General features: G+C 43.6%; 1 protein-coding gene across 7 annotated transcripts in view; it reads left to right on the plus strand.

Moving 5' to 3' along the window:
* Nucleotides 1-24,322, plus strand: part of MYO9A (myosin IXA) — a 452,172-nt gene that overhangs the window by 288,347 nt on the left and 139,503 nt on the right. For all 7 annotated transcript variants that reach the window (XM_077828555.1, XM_077828556.1, XM_077828554.1 and 4 more), the window contains one exon: nt 15,078-15,194. In XM_077828555.1, the coding sequence (XP_077684681.1) occupies nt 15,078-15,194 (117 nt within the window). The remainder of the gene's footprint in view (nt 1-15,077; nt 15,195-24,322) is intronic.

Consider the following 24,322-nt stretch of genomic DNA (forward strand, 5'->3'; position numbering starts at 1 on the left):
AATTCAAATGAATTCCTTGAACACTACACTGAAAATGTATCTTATACTTTTTTTTAAAAGGGGGCGGGGAGGGCACTGTAAAACCCTATTTTGATGTTTGAGTGTTAAGGGATTTCCTGAGGGGAGAGAATCCTAGTGGTTTGTGTGCTTGTGCTTCCACTGTTGAGTATTTCATTAGAAGTACCTTCCATCCTTGTATAGAAATTATAGGAAGTAAATCAAAGGCATTGTGGCAGAAGGGGATATTTTCTTTCTTCCTGTGTTCCTATCTGATTTCCTGAAGGGAATAGAAATCTCCATTTCTGCTGTACTCAAAAAGAATGTGTAAATTAACTTTGGGGGAGTAGTTAGGTTATTTAGCGAGCACAGTTTTAGAGTGCACTGTGTTTATATAAACCATTCAGATTCCAGAAAGCTGTTTTTCCAGCAGTCATGGAACTTCTGTTTTCTTATGAAATTGTATGAAATACTGAACTGAAGAGAAAGCATGAGGTCTTTTGTTTTCTTCCTGGAGGGAAGGGAAATGAGTGTGTGTGCACGCACACTCAGGCTTATTGGTTTAAACTGTCAAACAGTGTCTCAGAAACTCATAGGTGAATTCTGCAGCCAAATGGTTGGATCATTCAAGATAATAATGCTAATTCATATTTTCACAAATCAGTGCTAGGAGACTGAATATAGAAATTTGAGGAGGAGACATTTGTATAGGCCTGACTCCTTGCACATCCAGAGTTCCCATTGTGGTCAGTGGGGAAGTTTGTATGTGTACAGAATGTAGGATCATTTAGCTTTAGCTGCTGTGGGCATATGCCACAGATGAAGTTATTAGAAATAACAGAGAAATAATTAGTCAAGTAAAGGGGATTCTCAGGAAGAGGAGAATATTAGTAAACACTGAAAAATAATTCTAACTTGATGGGCAGTGTGCAGTTGGATATCAGAAATACAAATTCTCTCATCTCTCTTATACCTCCATTTAAAGTCTCTGTTTTCAAGCACTTTTCGCATTCTGCTAAATTTGCAGGGGAAAGTTCTTTCTTACCCCCCGTCCCTTTCTGTCCAATGCTGAAAATTGGGGGAAAGTTTAGTAAAATTCTTTGTCCATCTAAATTATTATGAGTTATTTCATAACTACACCTGCCAGGTGGCGGGGAATGGCAGAATATAAAATAATAACTCAATTCTGTATATGTGCAGTCCACCACTTACTCTACAGATTTTAGTGTTCATCATGGCCCTGATTCAGCAAAGCACTTAAACACATGCTTTACTTAAAGTGCATGCTTAAGCCCCTCCTTGTTCAGTAAAGTATGTGCTTAAGAATCATGGTAAAAAAATCTAACATCTATATACAAGGTAAATTGTCTCTTGTAAATTGCATTTTATGAGACGCTTCCATAGTTTGGGAGTAATGAGGTACCTCTCTCTCCATACAAGTAGGTGCTCAGATACCATCATGATGGGTTGCAATTCTAAGAACCCAGATAGATACAGGCACATGAACTGCTCTGTAGCTGGAGTTTGGATCCAAGATGGCCCTCTCTCAGCCAGTGTTCTTAGCTAAGCTCTTTGGTTTAGTGAAGATTATATTTTAATGTCTCTCCCCCTCCCCCCATACATACATACATACACACACATCTAAGGAGTGGAACTGCCTCTCTTTAGGAGACTACAGTTAGGATAAAAAAATGGAAAGTTCCGGTTCCTATAGAATTCTGACTCTGTCCTGGGTTTGACAATGGGTTGCCAAGTTACCCCTGCCTAGCAGCATGAATGGGGTCAAAGAAAGTGGCTTATACCTCAGTCTCATTTGTATGCTGAGGATCAAATTTCCATATCTCCTCAGACATACAGATTTGCTGCCTGCTGCTCTCGTAGCGTGGTCTACACTACAAAGTTCGGTCAATGTACATTACCTTGCATTGACCTATTTGTGTATGTCTATCCTGAAATTTGTGTCTAGCTGACAGAAATGACCAGTTATGGTGACACAGTAAAACCACTTCCTCAGACAGCTTGGCGCCATGGTTGATGCAGTGCAAGTGGAGACACTGTATGATCTGAGGCCTGATCTACCTTGGGGCAGGGGTGTTGATCTAAGATACCCAACTTCAGCTACATGAATAACAGCTTCTCGCGTCGGTAGAGTACCAGAGTTGATGGGAGAGCGCTGGGCGGTTGATTTATCCTGTCTAGAGTAGACTAGACGTGATAAATCGACCCCCGCTGGATCGATCGCTGCCTGTTGATCCAGCAGGTAATGTAGACAAGCCTAACAAGAGTCAACCCTAACAGACCTCAAGCAGCTGGCCCACAGCACCCCATTTTCTATGACAGTGACTGCTCTGGATTCAATCTGCCCCCTGTCCAAGGGTCACAGAGACCAGAAGCCCCCCATCCCTAAAATCCTTCCGTTTAGTTTTGAAATACCTTTTTCCTGATTGCCCAGCTTGGCAAGCACTCCTACTAGTGCTTCCTTATAGTGTGTAACTGCCCAACCAACCACGCCAGCTCCACACACTAAATGTGCTCCTGCCTTGAGTGGACAGGAGATGTTGGATCTCTTGGGTCTGTGAGGAGAAGAGGCTGTGCAAGCATAGCTATGGAGCAGCCATAGAAATGTGGGCATTTACGAACAGATTGCATGGGGGATGCAGGCAAAGGGGTACAACAGGGATCAGCAGCAGTGCTGCATGAAAGTGAAGAAACTTCAGGCATGCAACCAGGCCCAAGGTCAGGACAATCAATCTGGTTTCAAGCCACAGACCTGTTGCTTTTACCATGGGCTGCATGCCATACTGGGCGGTGATCCCACCAGCACCCACTAAATCTGTATTTAATCACCATTATATAAGTGGTCTGGTTGTTCAGAGGTGCAGGATCACTCCAGCTCCCATTGTCATCAATGAGACTGCCCCTCAGGAAATTTTGGTCTTAATTTTTATTAAGCCTTACTTAGGTTAAGGAACAGCCTCCAGTACAAGAGCACCCCAATCCAAATTGGGCCCTTTGGGCACTGACATAATATAAATATTTACTAATACTAAGGTTCTGTTCGCTTTTCAGTACCCACAATATATAGCCATACTGAGATCCTGTTGTCACTATGCATGATACCCTGTTGCTCTTTAATCTTCAAAATAAATAGTTGCATGAACTCCCCCCACACACACACCTCATTTGTCAAGCTTATTTTTCCCATCGTGAGTTGGAAAAAGTTCTAGATTCTTTTTTATCTTAAGACTTGACATACAGTAAGCTGTTTCTCATGTATTGAGTTAGTAAACAATATAAGCACTGAATCTAATAGGGCTAACAGACTGCACACTTGGAAACTTTTTTCTCCCAGTAGATCATGTGAAAATATCTATAAAAGGTTAGCTGGGCCTCTGCCAAGAAGGCAGGTCACTGAATAAGAGCTCTGAGAATGCTGTTGTTTTAAATGGCATTTCAGCAACAATGATGCTGTTTGAAATGGCACTTGAGGGGGAGAAAACCGAATCAGCAGGATGAAAAGCAAGGGTTTCTTTCAGATATGAGGGCGTCCCTCACCGCTCATCTTGCAAAATCATCTGTGTACAGAAGCAGGGTTGCAGATTTTATAAAATGCCATGTGTGGCAACAAAGGAGGTCTGAATGTCTGAGAGCAGAACTGAATTGAAAGATTGGACCTTCATTTTATTTAGCGAGAGAATGTATTTAACAAGCATGTTTTCCTCCCATGGCTTTCCTCTTCGGCTTTATTTATGGCCCAGGAAAGAAGTTATATTTAGCAACAGACCGTTTACTTAATTCCCCACGGAGAACCCCCTGCTTCTGACAACAGTTACTACATGACTGGGGGTGGGACGGGGCTGCAGCCTGAGTCCTGCTGCCCCAGGTGGGGAAAGAGGGGGCTGCAGCCTGAACCCTGCCACCCTGGCTCAGGCTTCAGCTCCGGGTCCCAGCAAATCTAATGCTGGTCCTGGTGACCCCATTAAAATGGAGTCATGACCCACTTTGGGGTCTCGACCCACAGTTTGAGAACTGCTGCATTAGAGTTATAAGAATGTGTTTAATGTTTAGACTTTATGAAATGCTTGTAAATTGCTGCATGCATTAATCTCACTTATAATATCTGTATCTCTTTGTCATGGGATAGATGTACTCTGTTGCAGGATGCTGGGTTGTAAGGAAGCAAATTGGGGGGTTGACTACTCAAATGGCCTAGTAGCTATCGTTGTTATAGCTGCCCCTGCTCTCAGGGCAGCACGGCCTAGCGGCTGGAGCCCTCAGGGCTGTCGTTGGGCAGTCATGTCCACCCTACAATGCCCACACCTAGCAGTAGGTGCAGGGCTTGTAGGAGGTCCCAGGCCCACCCCCCTCCACTGAGTCCTAACCCAGGCCCCTGTGAAACCAGTAGTCCTGGATTCAGGTTCAGTTTCCCATTTCAACCTTCACTTTCCCTTGGCCACTTCCTACCTTTAATTCCTGCTCAGTCAGTTCCCTTGGGAGTAGTGACCTCCCGCTCCCCTCATTCTCCACAATCAAGGGGAGTTCTAGCTTGGATTCTGCATCTTCAGCCTTCGCAATCTGGAGCTCCAGGAGCTCTCTGATAGGAACCTGCAGCATATATCTGCTCTCCTCCTCAGCTAGACTGAGCTGGGCTCCTCCCTTTTATATCCGGTTTCCAATTAGAGTATGCCCAGCAGCAGCGAGGGGGCATGGCCTGTTCAGCCCACAGTGGGTGATCAATCCCAGTGGGCCAGTGCAAGGTAGATACAACCATGCTATAAAGTAATATTTAAATGTGTGCTCTGAAACTGTAAACCCCCACAGTCAGGAGAGAAGCATTACGAAGTGTAAAATACTAGTTTGCCACAGCAAGTGTTATCTCCTGACCAACAAAAGGCCCATGAACACCAGACAACCATTGTGGAACATTAGAGGATAATAGACTTTGATTGCTCCACCACCACATATGCATGAAGAGAAGATGTGTATGAAGATTTGTTCCATCAGCTTGAACTCTGGGGGAAGGGAATAAAAATTTCTGGTAGGAAGAAACTGGATCTCTGTGCTGTTTGGACTTGGAGAGAGCAAGATTTCTAAACATCAGCAGGAGATCCCCAAGGCTTGGCCTGGGTTAATCCTAAAGGATTTATAAAGCTTTCATATTACAGCAGCTTCTGTTACCTTTTGGAACCAAAGACTGTAACTCATTTGTGTGTGTATATTTACTTGCTTTAACCTTGTAAAAAATACTTTTTTCTTAGTTAATACATCTTTACTTAATTTTTTATAAGATTAACTACAAGCATTATATTTGGTGTAAGATCTAAGGTACAATTGACCTGGGATAAGTAACTAGTCCTTTGAGACTGGGGGTAACCAGAATGTTGTTGTAATTTTTGGCGTAAGGGACTATCTGTTACAAAGGCACGCAAGATAGACCGGAGTGCCCCAGGGGATTGTCTGTGGCTGCATGGTTAAGCTTTTATAGTGTCTGAGGAGTTCACACTTGGTACGTGGGTTGTTGAAGTGTAAATATAGAACTGACAACCAGTTTGGGGTTTGTGTCCTGCTTCTAAACAGCCTGCCCTGAGGTTGGTACTCTTGCTCCTGAGCCACTCCAGGCAACATGGCAGTATTGATATCAGTGGAGCTCAGTACAAGGATTTACCTGAGCTCATCTCATTTCAGAGGAAGGGCCAGAATCTGGAAAGTTAAGGAGATATCAGTGTCAGTTTTGTTTGAGCAAAAGATGCTCGTATACAAGTTCAAATATAAGCCAGAATTTTACTGTTTACAATTGAGGGAAAATTTATGACAGCATGATGGCACAGGCGAAAGCTGAGGTTAAAAAAAACAAACAAACGGGCTTGCTTCCCTAGTCTATTTCTAAAAGTTACTGAATACAGACCAGGTACTTTCTGGGACATATTCACATTTTCAGGTGTAGATTAATGGAGACAAGACTCTTATGGAAATATGGGAATCCACTTTTTTGGCATTCAAAGGAGTAAAATTTAAGAGACTAAATTGCTGCGTGAAATAGTCTATCTCTTTGGGTAGATTTACAAAAGGAGTGTTGGAAGGGTGAGAAAAAGCTGGGTATTTGACTAGGAAGTTATCAGGGATTTAGAGGGGATGTTGTAAGGCTCCTGTAACCTTGCTTCCAAATAGATTTGACTTCTTATAATATTACGCATGAAACCCTATGTTAAAGGAATATGAAGGTTGCAAAATCAAGCACTCGGAAGTTAGGAAATGTCAGAATTCAGGTTACTTGCGCAGTCTTAATTTGGCCCCCTTGTTCATATATATTGTTAGTCTCTAATTACATGTTTATGTAGTATATTTCCCCAAGAACCCTTGTCTCATTCAGTGCATAGAAGGGGTGGTATGAAGTTAATGAACAGGTATGCAAAATTTTGTTTTATCCTCATTGGTCTACGTGTAGTCTTAGGCCTTATTTACTGTACACCATTCAAACCCTGCTCTGAAGACCAACTTATTAATTTCCACATGGGCTTTTCTATCACATGGTTGTTATTATTGAGTGTCACAAACATTAATTTATCATATAGAACTCCGGTGGGGTGAGGGAATGGTGTTATCACCAATTACAGATGGGGGCAGAGGAAGAGATTAAGGGCTTGTCTATACAGTGGGGTTACATGCTGTACAGGGATGTGATTTCTAAAGCCTGAGTTGCATGTTAATTGGTCCATATAGATCCTGCTGGTGCACACTACAGGTTCCCTAATGGTCTTAAAATAGTACTGTTTCAGACGGCACAACATTAAAACTCATCATTAGGGTCTATGTGGACCAATTAATGCCCAACACATTAGTGCACTTTAGAAATCACACCGCTATTGGTGCATTACCCCACTATGCAGACAAGCCCTTAGGTCAGAAGAAACCACTAATTTTGGATGCCTAATTTGAGATGCCTAGGACCTGATTTTTCAGAGTACTTAGCATTATATAGCAGATTATAATATTCAAGCTGTGAGTTCTCAGTCATTCCGCAGTTTAGGCCCCAGGGACTCAAGTTGGGCACCCAGAAAATGAGGAACACACAATTAATGACCACTTCTGAAAAATATGGTTTAAGTGACTTGCTTAGCATCATATATGAACTCTGTGGCAGAGGCAGGGATAGAATCTAGTTCTCCAGGGCAGAGTTCAACTGTCTTTACCATGAGATCCTTTCTCTTCCTGCAATTCCCTGCTTCGTTCATTACCCATCTGTCAACTTCTGCAACAATGAGACAGGGATCCTACAGACAAGTCTCTTTCGTTATACAACCCTTATTCATCCCCACATCAGGTCAATCTGTGCACTGAATGAGGCAGAGGCTCTGTGGAAAAAATAGGTGGTCATGTAATTAAATACTGTATCATAACGTTGCGTATGCCATCTCAATTATGATGTTTCCTGTTTAATGCTTGACTTTTCCACATTAATATTCTTTTAACATAGTTTTTTATGTGTACAATTTCCTAATTTAAAAAAAAAGACTGAAAAAAGAAATTCCATCTGTAGCTAGATCTGCAACTGCTAGCAGCAAATATCTGTAACAGTTGGTGATGGGATGTTGGATGAGCCGGGCTCTCAGTTACTACAGAGCATTGTTTCCCAGGTGTCTGGCTGGTGGGTCTTCCCCACATGCTCAGGGTCTAACTGATTGCCATATTTGGGGTTAGGAAGAAATTTCCCCCCAGGTCAGATGGGCAGAGACCCAAGGGTTTTTTCATCTCCCCCTGCAGCATGGGGCACAGATTGCTTGCAGGTTTAAACTAGTGTGAATGGTGAATTCTGTGCAACTTGAAATCTTTAAATCATGATTTGTGGTCTTCAGTAACTCAGCCAGAGGTTAAGGGGTCTATTACAGGAGTGGGTGGGTGAAGTGGAGGAGTTCAGACTAGATGATCATGATGGTCCCTTCTGACCTTAAAGTCTGAGTTTTTGAGCTTCATATTGACATCTACCTGGATCATCAGCAGGGTTGGAACATTATATCCACCATACAGACTTCTTCCATGTCCACTAATAGAGTAGCTGATAGCAGTAGCAGGTTATCATACTCTGTGTGGGCCAGCACTAAAGGAAGATGGGACATTGTGCCAGTGGGTTTCACAAATATTTGCTAACAGCAGAGGTATGGTGAGATTCGGAAATCTTGGGTTCCATTCCAGGCTCTGGAGGGGAGTGTGCACTATTGGGCACAGACTCATCTGCTCATTTTCCCCAAACTTGACCCCTTATGCTCCCTCCTCTTCAACTTGTCCCTGTCCCAGTCCTATCTCTTCTCTATCTCTGGCTCCTTGTCTCAGTCCCATTCTCCTTGCTTACCTAGTCCCAATTTCTTACGGCTGACTTCTTGTCCAATCTGTATTTCCCCTCCCACCACTGGCTCCAAGTTTCCTTCCATGGCATCCTCATCTAATCCGTTTCCCTCCCCACTAGTTTCTAGTTCATCTCCTTGTCCTCCCATTTCCCTGGTCCAGCCAGTCCCAGTCTCCACCTCTCCCTCCAGCTTCTTTTCCGATCTGTGTCCCGCCTCCAGCCAATTGGATCCCAGTCCCTGCCTCTTCCATTTCCACCAGAACCATCCTCCCTACCCCCCAGCTTTGAGTCTCCTTCCCCAGCCACTTCCAGTCATCCCCCTCAAACTCCTTGTCAGTTTCTCTTCTCCTCTGCCACCCACCATTCCCAGTCTTATCAGACTCAGCCCAATCTACTACCTTCCCTCGCCAATGATTTGGCTCCTATCTTCTCTTCATTCAGATTGGATAGCCACCTACGCTCAGATCCAGTGCCTGCTCCAGCCCCAAGCATTTGGGAACAGTCTGTACAGGGATCTCCAGCTTCAGCTCTGTAGCCATAGGCTGGAGTCATGCTCAGACTCAGTCACTCTGCGGGGATTGTGCATGTACAGCTCAGCTGCTCTGTGGGGATGGCACATGTTGTCTGGTCAGGATTAGAAGCTTTGAGAGGCTTAAGCTTGCTCAGTTAGGACAGAGTCTTCTAAGATTTTAAGTATTAAGCTCTAGCAAGTCTCTACTGAGCATGTGTGAATCACAATTCTTTGGAAGCTTATAACTTGGCCAAAATTGGGTACTTTTTTTTTCTAGAATGGAAAAGGAATATCCCTCACACAAAGGCCACCCCTCTGCCAAATTTCAAATCCCTGCTCCAAACTATGGCGGTACTAGAGCATTTCAAAGAACACTCAAGAGTTTAACATGGGCAAAACAATGTATTTTTCCCTAGCCTCATTCTCAGAAACAAGTAGACTGTTTTGGCTGAAATTTTCAAAAGAAACAAGCCCAAACCCTTCAGCCGAAAGGGAGACACCTATCATGAAAAATTTGAGCCCAAATGGTTAGTTTGGCAACATTTGTAAGCAACTAAAAACAAGGTCTTATCATGGGATGTGTTGGGCAACCTTAATAAGAAGTACTACCAGCCCTGCCAGTAATAAAAAAAAAATTCTCCACAAATTTAGTCTGTAAATGTAGGAAACCTATTGATTAAAGCATGTCTCTTTAGCATGTCTCATGAATCACTGAATTACAATGTGTTTAATCTACACTGCTTTTTAAATCAATAAGCAGTTGCTATGCTTTCTTGATCCCAGAAGGATTACTTTGGCACTGTATGTACTATTTTCATTTTACTAATTAATTTTTTTACATAGTTTTCTAAGTGACATTACATTACACATTTTGTGTGGGAATCCCATAGCAAGACATCCAAAACAGACAAGAGGCTGTGGATTACAAAAGCTGACTCATAACATGAAGCAGAACTTTTTTAATGAAACATTCACTGGCAGACTCAAACAGAATTGCCTGTTTTGGTGGATGCATTAACCTCAAATAAAGAAGCTAGATTAAGAACCCAATAAGAGTCCATTTGTTTTTGTGCAAGGGAGAGTGGTAGCTGCAAGCAGAGTTCTTTGGTTTTCCGGTTGTGGGTTTGAGAAAAGTGGCAAAGAGATGTGATGGAGTTAAAGACTGGCAGAAACATTTGTCCTCAAGCAACAGGACTAAAAATCAGTTAAATGAAGGGAAAAGAGAGAACTTGGGCAACAAGCCATGCACAAATAATATCATCTGCATGTAACATACAGCATTGTCATGTAACACACAACCCTTCATGCACGCACCCTCACCTTGTCACATTAGTTCATTTGTCAAGGGGTATGATTGTTAGAACTTCCATATTGTAAATGTGTTTCTCTTTTAGATAATTAAAACATGCCATTCGCTGTAATATCAAGGCAGTGTATTAATCTAGATGTGAACATGTACCCCATCCTTTGGATATCACAAAGGTAGTTACTTTCTCTAGTCTATGCATGTCTGTAGCACAGAGAAACCAATCTTTTGTGTCATTAGCAACATTCATTTGCACCACCAATTTAAATGGAATCATGTCAGGGAGAAGTTCAGTTATTAATTCAGCTAGAAAAGAATGTTGAAATTTGTAATGCCTGTAGTCAAAGATTGCTTAAGAATGTGGAGTCAATAGGAATTAAGTATATGCTTCAACTTAAGTGTGTATTTTAAATGCTTTACTTCATGGGGAAGGACTTACACACTTAGTTCTCTGCTTTCCTGAATAGGAGGCCTATAATTGTAATGAGACAAACCTAAATGTGACACATAACTTGTGTAGTTGAAATGAAGAACTTCTTCTGACTCATTGAACTTCCTTGACTCTGCCATCCTTTGATTATGTTGTTACCCCTAATACGTAAATGGCTGTGATGAATAGATTAAAAACAATAATAGGACTGGCAAAAGGTCATGAATTGTAGTACAGTTTTACTTTTAGTCCTTCTGGATTTCAGAGACCTTGTGGAGTAAAACGGAATCTTTCATCTGTCTCCACTGTAGCATATAGTAATACATTGAGAACATCTGACATTAATAAGTGATAAAGTAAAAAAAAAAGAAATGGAAACTTGTTCTCCAAGCAAATTTCAAAAATCCTGTAGGCAAATCTTGTTTAATCACACTGCTCAAAGAGCAGCAACAATCTTTCCTTCTTTTAAATAAAAGCCTCATTATATTATATAGTTTGCTATCTAATTATGGGGAAGAGGGAAAGTTTGTTCTAAATGACATTACTCTCTTTACATGAACTGAATGAAATTGAGTGAGGTATTATGCATTAGGACTGATCCCAAAGGCAGTTATGTAAACAAAGAGCCTGATTCATAAAAAATGTACTCATTTCTATTCTGATACTTTTGAGCCTGTACTGTATCTAAGAGTTAAAGTGCTTTCTCTCATATTGCAAGCCACTTGAGATTTTCCTGTTAAAAAAGCTACCGCTGTGTGATGTACCCATACGGGTCACGACCACAGTTAGTAATCCATCTGGGTTTGTTGTGGTTCTCCGTCTTTTGACACTTGATTAATTTTTCATATACAGTGGGGAAAACTGAAATGGAAAGAGGAGTGTGTATGGGAAAACAAAACAATGGCTCTAAAATGGAAGACTTTCCTAGCGAAGTTATGAGGCCTAGTAGATTTAAGTCAGAGGTTCTCCACTAAGAGGTTGGTTATCCTTCTAAAGACTCACAGGACATATCTTCCATAAAATTTAGAGATAGCTGTAACTTCAGTACTAAGGGGCAAATTTATGGCTACATCCCATTTTTATGTAAAATATATGCAGTTCTTTCTAATAGACTTGTGTGCATGTGTGTGTCTACAGACAAAAGTAACCTCTATTCCAAAAATTGGCAGTGGAGCCTGTAAATTACATCATTTACAACTATTTGTCTTCCCGCTACAGGACTTCCTTTACCCATGCATCATCGATGCTCTGTAGGAGGGCGTCCCTCTGTGTGCTTTATCCTCTGCATACTTTAGAAAAGTGTGTAGGAACTTTTCTTCAATCTCTTGCATCTCACAAGGCCCACAGAGGACAAATCAGAAATTTCTGCAAAACCCCAGCCTCCACCTTCTTCTATGAGAAATATATATGGCCAAATCTGCTCTCATTTACACCAGTAGAAATCTAATGTAACTGCATTGCTGTCGATGGAGTTATTCTTGATTTAAGACAGTATAATTGAGAACAAAATTTGTCTGATAAGGAGCAATAAAATTGAAAATGAAATCCTTGTTTCATTTTCCACTAACACATTTTCTGACATATTTACACTTGTCTGTGCCAGGAGCTTTCTACCAGTTCACTTATAAACCTGTAGAACCCAAGGCTCCTAGAAATTCAGGTAGAAAACTTCATGATCTAGGTCCACAAATTATTTTATGTTGCCTAGGTCCTAGAAGTTAGCAAAGAGGCAGTACTCTCCTATATGCCTGCTAAGCTGCACTGTAACAGGGCTAATCTTGGGAGAAAAGGAGCAGCCTTCTTGTGCCCTTTCTCTACCCCTTTTCATGGGACTTAGGTACCATGGCTGTGGTGGGGTTACTGCATACTTAACTATGCCATTATTAGGTTTGCCAGGAAGGGAAAAGGTGGGCGAAGGAAGAGGAGTTGTTCTGTGCACCTCATATGGCCTGCACTAGGAGGAAACTTCACCTTTCATAACGTCACACTGTAAAATAGACAGGGCTGAAGTAAGGCTATTCCAGAACAAATCCTTATAACAGTAAGAAATGTTATCACATCTTGGTCACCATCTCTGATTTCCTCCATCAATTTTTCTTGGGTGGGGCATGATACGATGTAGTTCAGCATTAGGGAATTGGCTTGCAACGTTAGCAGATTCAATAAAATGAGGCAAAGACAGGGTTACCAAAATCTATCTCGAAAACACTTAAATGTGTTTAAATATTTCTGAGTAATGTTTGGAAAATGCATGACCAGAAAAAAAAAGGTACAAAACTGAATTTTCAGGAAAGAGTATACATTTTGCTCAGAAAATGTAAAGCTCTGTTTATAAGATTCTTGATAAACTAACTGTTAAACCAATCAGGTTCCAAAACAAATATTAAACTACTGGATTTAGTTAGGAGCATAGAAAGAGCTGTTCTTCAGTACAACAAATTTCCTTCACTTTCATTGCTTGTATTTTTTTTGTCGCACACAAAGTTTTTGGAAATGAGCAATCATTTGTTTTGGCATTGGCAAGTCATTCTTTTTTTTTTCTTTGACATTTTATAGCTTTATTTTGTTTGCTTATCAGAGAGTTGTGGTATATTGCCATTTAGCAAAAGATAGCCAACGCAGGGTTAGTTACTTGCGGCATTGTACAGACTCTCACACATTTGTATGTTTGGGGCCATCCTCAGATTTACCCATTTTGAGTATGTGGAGGTGATGTTCTTGGTTTCATAAATGCCATCTGGTGGGCGAGAGAGAGGCCCTGGCTGACTGCAAGTAAGAGTTCACAGTTGGCCCAAGAGCACATGGCTGTGGTGAAAGAAGTTGGTATAAAGTACTCAAGGAAAAAAGAGGCAGCTTCCATTGAAACAGTAGTGAAAATCCAGTGATCCCACAATGTGATCTTTTTTCTTCTTTTGATTACTGCCTTGGTGAAATGAGGCCACTCTTGTAATGCACCCTGGCTGGAGTTGGGTTGAGTGAGGGTGAGTTTTTATCCTTGAAAACTTTTTGGATATAGATCTCCATGTAGAGAACAGGAGGAAGGTAGGAAGGATAACATGGACAAAGAGTAAATTCTTTGAATAACTTCTCTCTCCTGTCTGTTAAATTGAGACAGAAGTTTCATTGCCTGCTTGAAAAGAAATATACCCCATTTATGCTCAGTGCTGTATTCTGAAAGTTCACTCAGTGTGAAGCATTGCAGTGCTGTGTATAATAGCTGGCAATTATGGTTGTAGTTTAAGGCTTTTGATTAAAATGGGTGTTTCTGAATCTCCTGATGTGAGAGACTATCTCCATCACCAGAAGGGCTTGATATTCTTTCTTACTTGCACCATAGCTAAAAACAGCTCTGAGTTAATGCCACAGTCACCAATCGCTTCATAACATTTTAAGTAATTAACATATACAGCAGCCTTTGTATAAATGGCAAGGTAATAATTCAAGCCAGGGAATGGTAAACTGAGGGCCAAAATAGCTTCAGCAGGTTGTTAATGTCAGTAGGACCTCAAAGTATGAATTATCAACTCCTTCCTGCCCAGTACCTAAGTATCTGTTTCAGACAGCATATGTTTTTGGAAAAAACAAACTGCATATTGATATCTTAGTTCTTCCTTGCTTTCTAACCATTGTCAATCAAATGAAATCTCTTGCGACGCAGATGAAAGAGCATCACGACTTGGATGGTATTTCTAAAAAAGTATTATTCTTTATTCTGTGATGGCTGTTTGAAGAGCAGTAAATCTGCATATGGCTATGTCTACTCTGCAGGCCAATGTTGGTAGCATGTAGAGTATGTATAACTAGATGCCGCAGTGAAAAGCAACGCCCTGTGTCCACACTGGCTCCCCACTGCTGGAGTCTCTCCCAGTGGTGGGGAAAGGCTTCTGCAGCAGGGAGGCAGCGGGATGCAACAGGGCTAAAAATAGAAATGTAGATGGGGGAGGCAGTGCTTGGGCTGTAGAGAGCCATGTAGGGTATATACCTGGGTAGATACTCATAGGCTTCAGGCACGTCTTTACTCACCTAAGCAGTACCTCACCATCTGTGCTGTTTTTAGCTGTGCTAGCAGTGCTAACCGTGTATGTACTTTACATACCACCACAAGAAGTATGCAGTGTAGATGGACCTTATAAGTGTGATTTGCAACTCCCGGGGTTGGAGCCAGCAGGTTTTAAGTATTCAGGAAGCTGAGTGATTCCATAGAGGCTCAGATCTCATCTGTGTCATTTATTGTATTCTATGAGCTGGACTCCTGCATCATCCACCAGAGTAAAACCAGCCAAATTCAGGCAGAATAGTTCAGGCTTGGTTGAATAGACTGGTAATGAAGACAAATCACTAAGTGCTTCAGGAGCAGTGGAGCACATAATGAAGATAAAAGTTTTCTCTAAACTAAAGATGGATGTTGGACACACAACTTCTTTATTATTACGTAAACCAGTTTTAATGCAGGTAATTAATTATTTCTAATCCGTATTTTCATTTTTTCTAGGCTGTGACTGTGCGGAATTCCATGGCTAAATCACTGTACAGCGCGCTGTTTGATTGGATAGTTTTTCGAATTAATCATGCACTTTTGAATACAAAGGATGTGGAGGAAAGCACCAAGGTAACACCTAGATTCTCCTGCCAGCTTGTCAGGTTGAAAACTTCCTCTTGTAAAATGTGTAACTTCAGGGTAAAACATTACCCAAACAATTGATGGCAAGTTGCCTGGCAAAGGGAGTAAAAGTTTCCTTGTGCAGCATTACCATTAACATTTTAAGAATGAGAACATAATTTTGATTTTTTAAAAGTGATGTTTTGTGAGTCGGGGCAGATCTTAACCTGTCATGAATTGTGTTGAAAATTGTAGGCCTTGAAGTGACTTGTGATTGGGAGAGGATTTATATTGGACACAGAAAGACACATGTGCCCCTGAAAAGGAATGCCAATCTCCATGTATTTAAAAGAATGTTAATGTAATGTTAATGCAGAATGTTAGCAACCTACACTGTTGAGAAGAAAATCAAACGAGGCTAGATGTGTGAATACTACTTGAAGGCATTATTAATGTGGTTGCTCTACTTTATTGATTTAAAGAACAGTACACAAATATTTTCTTCTGCCCTAAAGAGGCCCCGACTCTTGAATATTTATTGAAAGCTAAGGGTATGGGTGGGTGTATTTTTAACTATTTATTTATTTATTTATTTATTTATTTAGGAAGTTTTAACATTTTTACGGCTCCTTACCATGTAAACATTAGAGACAATACAATAATTACAATGATGAGCTTCTGTTTAGAGAAACATTATACAGTAATACAATCATAGCTCTCTTTAATAGAATGTTACTATGTTAGAGTGAACGTCTTTAACCATGACATTGTCATTTCTAATTATTTTATTAAATCAACTGAAATCTCTGATTACACATCTAACAAACCAGTCATATCAATTGAATGTTAATATTAAAAAAATATTGGACAGGATGCAAGTGTGTGTGTGCATGCACGTGTGTGTAAATAATATATATATATACACACACGCGGCTAGTCCAGTTCCCTTGGTTTTTATGTTTTTGGCACAGGCCAGCAGAAGTACTCAGTCATATGTTTTAGCTGACACCATGGATGCCAAAGAATGATTGTTTAGCTAAATGCTAACATTGTGTTTGAATTACTGTACAATTGGTTGAAATTACAGATCTTAACATAAGTCTGACCCTTTATTTTACTGCATTGAAATGCTTGTAATTTATATAGGAAAATAATTATGGTCTGTGTGCACAAATCTTTGTTTTTTGTAAAAATGAATGTTTAATATGTGGTGATGACTGTGTTGGCACGCAAGTTTGTTAAAATGGATAACATACTATGTTTCTTCTGGCTGCTCTCTCACTTTGGTATTTTACTGTAAATTTTACATTCTGTACAATTTCCAAGGGTCTGAAAGCTTTTCTTGGGACTGTCTGAAGAGGGAATTTATGTATTTGGAGAGCATATAAGTTTGCTTTATTGTCAAGGGAATGTATATCTAAAATATTAACCAGATTAATTCACTACTTCTTTCAAAAGTACATTTAAAAACACTAGCTATTCTTCAATATCTGTATGCATACTTGGGCTAGAACATTGTTACTTGTCTTACTGAACCTAGCTAGAATACTGTAAAAGAATTACCTGTTTGTTTATGGCAGCACATCAGGATGAAGAATAGAAATACATAAAAATAAGTTGATACATAACACTTTACAACTTCAAAGCATTTTCCAAACCTTTATTTATTAAGGTTAACTTTCACAACTTCCCAGAGTGGTAAGTAGAACTATGTATTATGTCCATTTTATAAGTAGTGGAACTGAAGCACAGAGCTTAAGGCCTTGTCTTCACAGGAAAGTTAGCACAAAATAGCTAGAAGGCACTCAAAGGGCTTGTCTATATGGCAAGCCAGGATGTGAATGAATAGCACACCAGCTTGCTGCACAGCAATGTCCCGTGTGGATCCTGCTACAGCTCAGTGCAAGTAGAGGAGGTGCCCTCAAATATGTTCTTACCCCACGTTAGCTAACTTGGATTAAAACAGCAATGAAGACATGGCAGCTCGGCTTTTAACTTTAGTTAAAGCCTATAGGGGTGCTGGGTTGAACTGAAGCTGCTAACCCAAGTTAAAAGCCGAATTGCTGTGTTAGCTAAACCGAATTAAGACCACACCTTTGTTTGCAATGTAGACATACCCTAGATGTCCATCCCTCCCTCACCTGCTCATGTCTGTGCCTAACTGTCCTGAAAATCCAACTTCTTACTGGCTATAAAGACCTGAACATCCACCTCGGCTAGGATTGGGCCTGTTGCGCTGCTGTGGTAGCTGGAGATTTTGAGTGCCTCATGCTGGAGGCTGCAGAAGGAAGCAATCACCTAATTAAAAGTTCAGCTTTAGTGTAGCATAAAATAAGGACAAAAACACTGCTTTACTCACTCTGCCATATGAAAACACATGCAGCTACCAATAGGGAACAAAATGTTCTGGGATATTACTGAAATCAGGACAAACCCCCATTTTCAGTAAAATCAGCTGGGAAATCCCTATAAACCAAAACTTCTGGTCAACCTAATCAGAGTCTTTCTAAAATTCCCTGCAGTTTTCTCCTACTTTTACCGCTGGGTGTCTAATTTATGGTATTTAAAACAAAAACAAACCCTTTGGATAAGCTGTGTGATTTTGTTGGTTAGAAAAGCTGCACCTTCATTCGCTGTGCTAGACCTCATTTGCTGGTATTTCCCATCATCTGGCCTGAGTCAGCAGGCCAGTGAAAAGGGGGAAGAGAAGAAAATATTCATATCCTAAGAGGTAGGTTTATACTGTATATTGCACTGGCTTCTTTTTTGGACCTTCTCAGTCCAAATACACAATCTTTGTCCCACCAATGCTTTTCAAATCCCATATTGGAAGGATTTAGATCAGACCTTTGATTCATTTTTAGTAAATGTACAATAAATTATTCAGTATATTTAAAAAAAAAGTAGGATTTCGCTTCTCTTGCTTGCTGGCAGTTAGAATTTGTAGTTTGCATTTCTTTTGGGAGCGGCTTAATGTGGTGATGCATTTACATCCTGAAAGAGCATTTTCGTTAGCGATTTGGAACATGAACTGGTTGACTGAAGAGCTCTGCTCTAGTCTCCATTGCATGAAATTGTAAAAGTAAAGGATTATTTTAAAATCTGAGTGTCTTGGCTCAGCTACAGAATTCCTCACACAAAAAACAGTTTGGAGCCAATTTTAAAACTATAAACAACATGCACGCTGAAGCGTCTCACCAAGTGGGAGCCAGCAATCTGTGGCTATATTGTTTGATCCATTTGATGTGTGAAAAATTTTCTCAGATCTCTTCTGTCTTGTCCGGTGCAACAATCACTGTAGCATTACTGCATTGCTCATTCTGTGTGCTCAACCTGATATTTGTATTGATTTTGTTAAAAAGGAGGATTTTTGGATATTAACTTTACGTTGTTGTTTCTTTACTTCACAAGTTGGAGATTCATGGGGTGCTCTGAGGAGGGAGGTATGAGTGATCATGGGAGCCCTTGGTAGTAATGCAAGATCAAAAGAGAATATTTTAAATACATTTTTTTCATTTATAGCTGGAATAGCCATAATAACTATTTTATTGGCAGTCCAGCTCGGGTAAATTAACAGGCATTAGAAATAGGGGAATGATGATCATACTTAAATGTTTCATATTAAATTATTTTTGGAAGGTGACTTAAAGGGTCCATTTGTATTTAAAGTGAATTGTAGTCGCACAACAGTGGTTTAATTTAATCCAAACGGTTGTGACATGCTGCTCATGAAAGAGTGAGTTGGCAATTTACCATGAATTCTTTCCTTTAAAAATTCTTGCCATTCTTTAACGCACACACTCCTGTGTGCATGTGTTGTGTGTGCGTGCATGGTTACTTTACATGAAAATAAGAGACTTATCACCTGTTTTAAAGAACTACATGAAATATTTCACAATGTAGCCCTAAAAGCATGCATCACGCTAGAATCTTTCCTTACTTAAACAGGAGGAAGTGCAAGTGGCATTTGGAAGATTGGTCTTGTATTTGAAACATTGACTTTTGTCTCACGTTTCTGTTCTCATTTACATATGCATAATATATGTAAACATTTTTTATTTAAGCTGTTATATTTATTACACAGAATATTCAAAATATGTTGTATTAAGGTGTCTGTATGTGTAAAAGAGTAAATAAAAATAGTGCTAAGAGCATTATTCATCGTATAGTCTATTGTTCAGCTGTAATAAGCTTTCCAGGACTGTGTGTATAGATATACTTCATAGAGAATAAAGGGACTGCTATATCTGAGTAGAACAATGGCAGGAAGATTTATAATTCTTTAGGAGGAGTGAATATATGTGTGTTCAGTCATTCTGTCTGTTGTTTGGTCCAGAGACTGCAAATTTTAGTCCTTTGGTCAAAACTATTGTTTCATGTGAATGTTTGGCCAAATGACTAAAACTTTCAGGCATTTGGTCAAATTACTGAAAATATCATAACAGATTGAGGCATGTAATCTATTTGGTAATGCTGGAATGCGGGGTGGAGGAATGATAGCAGGGAAGTTGGAATGCCAACAGAGGCATGGGATGGCAGAGGAAAGGGACTAGAGGTGGACTAGGGATAACCAGGAGTTCTTCGAATGATTGCTCATGTGTATTCCATTATAGGTGTGCATGCTCGCCACATGCACCAGTGCCAGAAGTTTTTCCCCTAGCAGTACCCGTAGGGGGAGCACCCCAGCGACCCCTGGAGTGGTGCCTCCATGGCATGGTATAAAGGGAGCTGCGTGCTCCCCCCACCCTCAGTTCCTCCTTGCTGCCAAGTGAAGGTGCATTGGAACTGTGCTGCTCCAGCTTTGCTATAGCTCGTCCCCAGAAATTTTCGTTTGTTCAGTGCTAGTACCTGTAGTTAGTTAGCTGTTACAGTTAGTTCATTTAGTTACAGTACCCGGGCCGGGGCATGCCCCGTGCTCCGGGGTTTAAGGCATGCAACACTTGTAGGCGATCTATGCCAAGGAGTGATCCACATGCAGACTGTCTACGCTGTTTGGGTGAGACCCATATCAGTGATCGTTGCAAAATTTGCAAGCCATTTAAACCTCAGACTAAGAGAGAAAGAGACATTAGGCTCTGGGCCATTCTCATGGAGACGGCGCTGACCCCGGCTGCGGTGCACCACTCTGAGTCGGCACCAGACAACGCGGCATCCGTGCCTTCGACTAATCGGCACTGCTCTCTGTCTATGGGGCAGAAGAAGGTTAAGAAAGTGCCTTCTTCACAGCAGCACTGTGGTAAACCAGTGGCAGAGACTAGACCTATGTCGGGCAGTCCTTGATCCCCTCCGGCCTCTAGGCTTCCGACTCATGTTGAGCGGAGTAGCCTGGCCGCATCAGACCAGGCCTCCCCGGATGTCCAGATGCCGTCCACGCCGGAGGCCCTGCAGGTGGCCAGAGACGTCATGACCATGCTGGTACCAGGAGCGCCGCCGGTGTCGGCCCCCTACTCCAGAGGCAAGCCACCACTGGGTTCTCCACCGTCGCCCCCGGCGCAGCACCGGTCTCGGTCACGGGAACGTTCCCAACGCTGTTCTCTGCCCAGCGACCGTTCAGGACGCAGTCCATTTGTCTCGTCCTTGACTTCCACCAGATTGTCTGCTTGGGTACCGTCGACTGGGACTCTTGGCACCTCTCCACGCCACAGAGCGATTACCCATGGGACCGAGGCAGACATCACCAGAGGTCCTCATCTTGCAGGGGTTACCACAGCCGGTCACGGCACGGATGTCTTCGCTGTTCCCGCTCGGAATCCCACTCCAAGTCTCCGCCAAGGCACCATCTCCGCAGCCCGGGGCGTAGATCGCCGGCATCGCGCTGTCGCTGGTCTGCCTGTCAGATCAGATCATGGAGCAGCAGCTACAGGCGGAACTGGTCCTCCTCGTTGAGATCACAGTCCCATGGGCGATTCCGCTCCCGGCACCACCCAGTCCCGTGGCAACGGCAGGTCATTCGTCAGCCCGGGCTCCGCTCATAGTCGCCCTTCCATGGGCCAGGCCAGCCAAGCCGAATAGCCGGGGCCGTTGGTGCCACAGCAGGTGCAGTGGCACCGGGCCTAGTGGCTGGCACAGTGGTACCCGTGGGCACCGTGGCCTCCGACACAGCCCCTGATGGGGGCCCAAGCCTCAGAGGCACCATCAGCCTCTCTCTCCAGACCCCCAAGGAGAGAGTCAGTGGGACGTATGTCCTCAGCACCGTGCCTGGAGACTGACCAAGTGGTGGACCCTCCGGTGCTGGCAGATACCCAGAGCACTGTACTGGCTTCCTCGCCTTCCCCGGATGAGGTGATAGTGGTCCCACCCCGCCTCCGTCCCACAGGAGGACTTTAGGGCCCATCAAGAACTTTTAAAACGGGTGGCATCAGACCTTCACCTCCAGTCAGAAGAGCTGGAGGAGCCCTCGGACTCCATGTTCAATGCACTGTCATCTTAAGCACTGGGTAGGGTGGCTTTGCTCCTCCATGAGGGGGTGGCAAGGATTTCAAATGCCCTGTGACAAACACTGGCTTCCCTGGCCCCCATATCGAAGAAGGCGGAACACAAGTACTTTGTACCCACCAAGGGGCACGAGTACCTCTACACCCACCCAATGCCCTACTCCCTGGTGGTCGAGTTGGTCAACCACAGGGAACAGCAGGGCCAACCAGCCCCCACTCCGAAAAATAAATACTCAAGGAGGCTGGACTCTTCTGGCAAAAAGGTTTATTCATCCTTGAGTTTCCAGTTGCGGTTGGAAAGCCACCAGGCTCTCCTGGGCAGATACTAATTCAACTTGTGGGGTTTGCTGCCCAAATTTGAGGACTCCCTCCAGGAGCACTATAAGAGAGAGTTCAAGGTGCTGGTGGAGGAGGGTGCAGATGCTCCCAGGGCATCCCTGCAGGTGGCGTCAGATGCGGTGGACACGGCAGCTCGATCCATAGCCTCGGCGGTGTCAATGAGAAGGGCGTCGTGGTTCCTGCAGTCCGGGCTGTCCAGTGAGGCGCAGTCGGCCATGCAGGATCTCCCGTTTGACAGCAAGGCTCTGTTTGCAGAACAAATGGATACACAGATGGCATGAAGGACTCCTGCATGACCCTGCAGACCCTGGGTCTTTATGTTCCAGCTCCAGCCAGGCCCCTGCTCTGGCTGCCCTGCCTAAGTCCGAGGCTGCCTATAAAAAGTCGAGAGACTATAAGAAGCGCCCTCAGCAGCAGTCAAGGCCTGCCCCACAGCCTGGGTCCTCCAAGGGCAAGCAGGTGGGAAAAAGGTGGTTTTGATGGGATGCCAGAGGGCACCTTGACAGTCCCCAAAGGGGATCCCCCCTCAAGAAAGCTTCTCTTCTGCAATCAGTTGTGTGTTTTCCTCCCGGAGTGGTTGCGACTAACCTCGGACCGCTGGGTCCTCAACACGGTCTCCCAGGGCTACACGCTGCAATTTGTTTCGACCCCGTCCAACCATCCCCCACCCCCGTTCTTTCTGGGGGATCCTTCGAACAAAGCCCTGCTAGAGCAGGAGGTGGGGCAGCTCCTAGACCTGGGAGCAGTGGAAATGGTCCCTGGGGAGTTCAGAGGCAAGGGGTCTACTCCTGCTATTTCCTTATCTCAAAGGCCAAAGGGGGACTCAGGCCCATCCTGGACCTTTGGGAACTGAACCGGTTTATGGTCAAACTCTAGTTCCGCATGGTCTCCCTGGCCTCCATCATCCCCTCCCTGGATCCAAGGGATTGGTATGCCGCCCTGGATCTGCAGGATGCGTATTTCCACATCCATATATTCGAGGGGCACAGACGCTTCCTCCGTTTCCTGGTGGGACAGAATCACTCCCAATTAACAGTCCTCCCATTTGGCCTATCCACTGCCCCAAGGATGTTCAGAAAATGTATGTCAGTGGTAGCAGCCTACCTCAGGTGCCGGGGGGTCCAGATCTTTCCCTACCTGGATGATTGGCTGGTCAAGGGCAGCTCCCAGTCGCAGATGCAGGATCACGTGATGCTTCTACTGTCCACGTGTGCGGCCTTGGACCTGTTAGTAAACAACACCAAGTCCATGTTAGTCCCAGTTCAGCACATAGAGTTTATCGGGGCGCTCCTGGACACCTCATCAGCCATGGCTTCCCTCCCACCGGGCAGATTCGAGACCCTAAAAGGGCTCATTGACACGGTCACAAAGTTCCCTGTGACAACGGCCAGAATGTGCCTCCAGCTCCTGGATCATATGTCGGTGTCCATGTATGTGGTCCGCCACGTCAGGCTCCGAATGAGGCCCCTCCGGCTTTGGCTGGCCTCGGAGTTCTCCCAGGCCCGGGACAGGATGGACAAGGTCCTCACCGTGCCCGACCTGGTGATCGCCTCCCTTCGGCGGTGGTCCACCCCGAACAACATGCTCCAAGGGGTCCCTTTTCGAGACAGGGCCCCGTCGTTGGAGCTGGGGTTCGATGTGTCGGACCTGGGTTGGGGGGCCCATGTGGGGATGGTTCAGATCCAAGGGCTGTGGTTGGCCCCGGAGCTATTCCTATACATAAATGTTAACGAACTCAGGGTTGTGTGTCTGGCATGCGTGGCCTTCTGCTTGCACTTACAGGGCAAGGTGGTCAGGGTCCTTACGGACAATACGGCGTCGATGTTCTATATCAACAGGCAAGGCGCGACCCGATCCTCCGCCCTTTGCCGCGAAGCCCTCAGACTGTGGGACTTCTGCATAGCCCACGACATCTTTCTGAGGGCCTTCCACCTGCTGGGCGCCCGCAACATGCGGGCAGATCGCTTGAGCAAGGACTCCTCCTCCCAGCACAAGTGGTCTCTCCACTCAGAAGTGGCTTACCAGCTCTTCCGAGTTGTGGGGAATTCCCCAGGTGGACCTGTTTGTGACAAGACAGAACCAGCACTGCCCCCAGTTCTGCTCCGGGGTGGGGGGGGTGTCCTGGTCGGACCACTTTCTCTATGCCTTCCCCCTGTTCCCTCTCATCGGCAGAGTCCTGGAGGAAGTAAAAATGGACAAGGCATGGGTTCTCCTGATTTCCCTGGCATGGCCCCAGCAGCATTGGTACAGGATGTTCATGGACCTGACAGTGGCTCCGCCGCAGCCGTTGCCGCTCCACCCGGACCTGCTCTCCCAGGACTGGGGCTACCTCCTCCATCCCAACTTAGTGACTCTCCACCTCAC

This window comes from Eretmochelys imbricata, chromosome 10 (genome assembly GCF_965152235.1).
Source record: "Eretmochelys imbricata isolate rEreImb1 chromosome 10, rEreImb1.hap1, whole genome shotgun sequence".
Classification (NCBI taxonomy): Eukaryota; Metazoa; Chordata; order Testudines; family Cheloniidae; genus Eretmochelys; species Eretmochelys imbricata.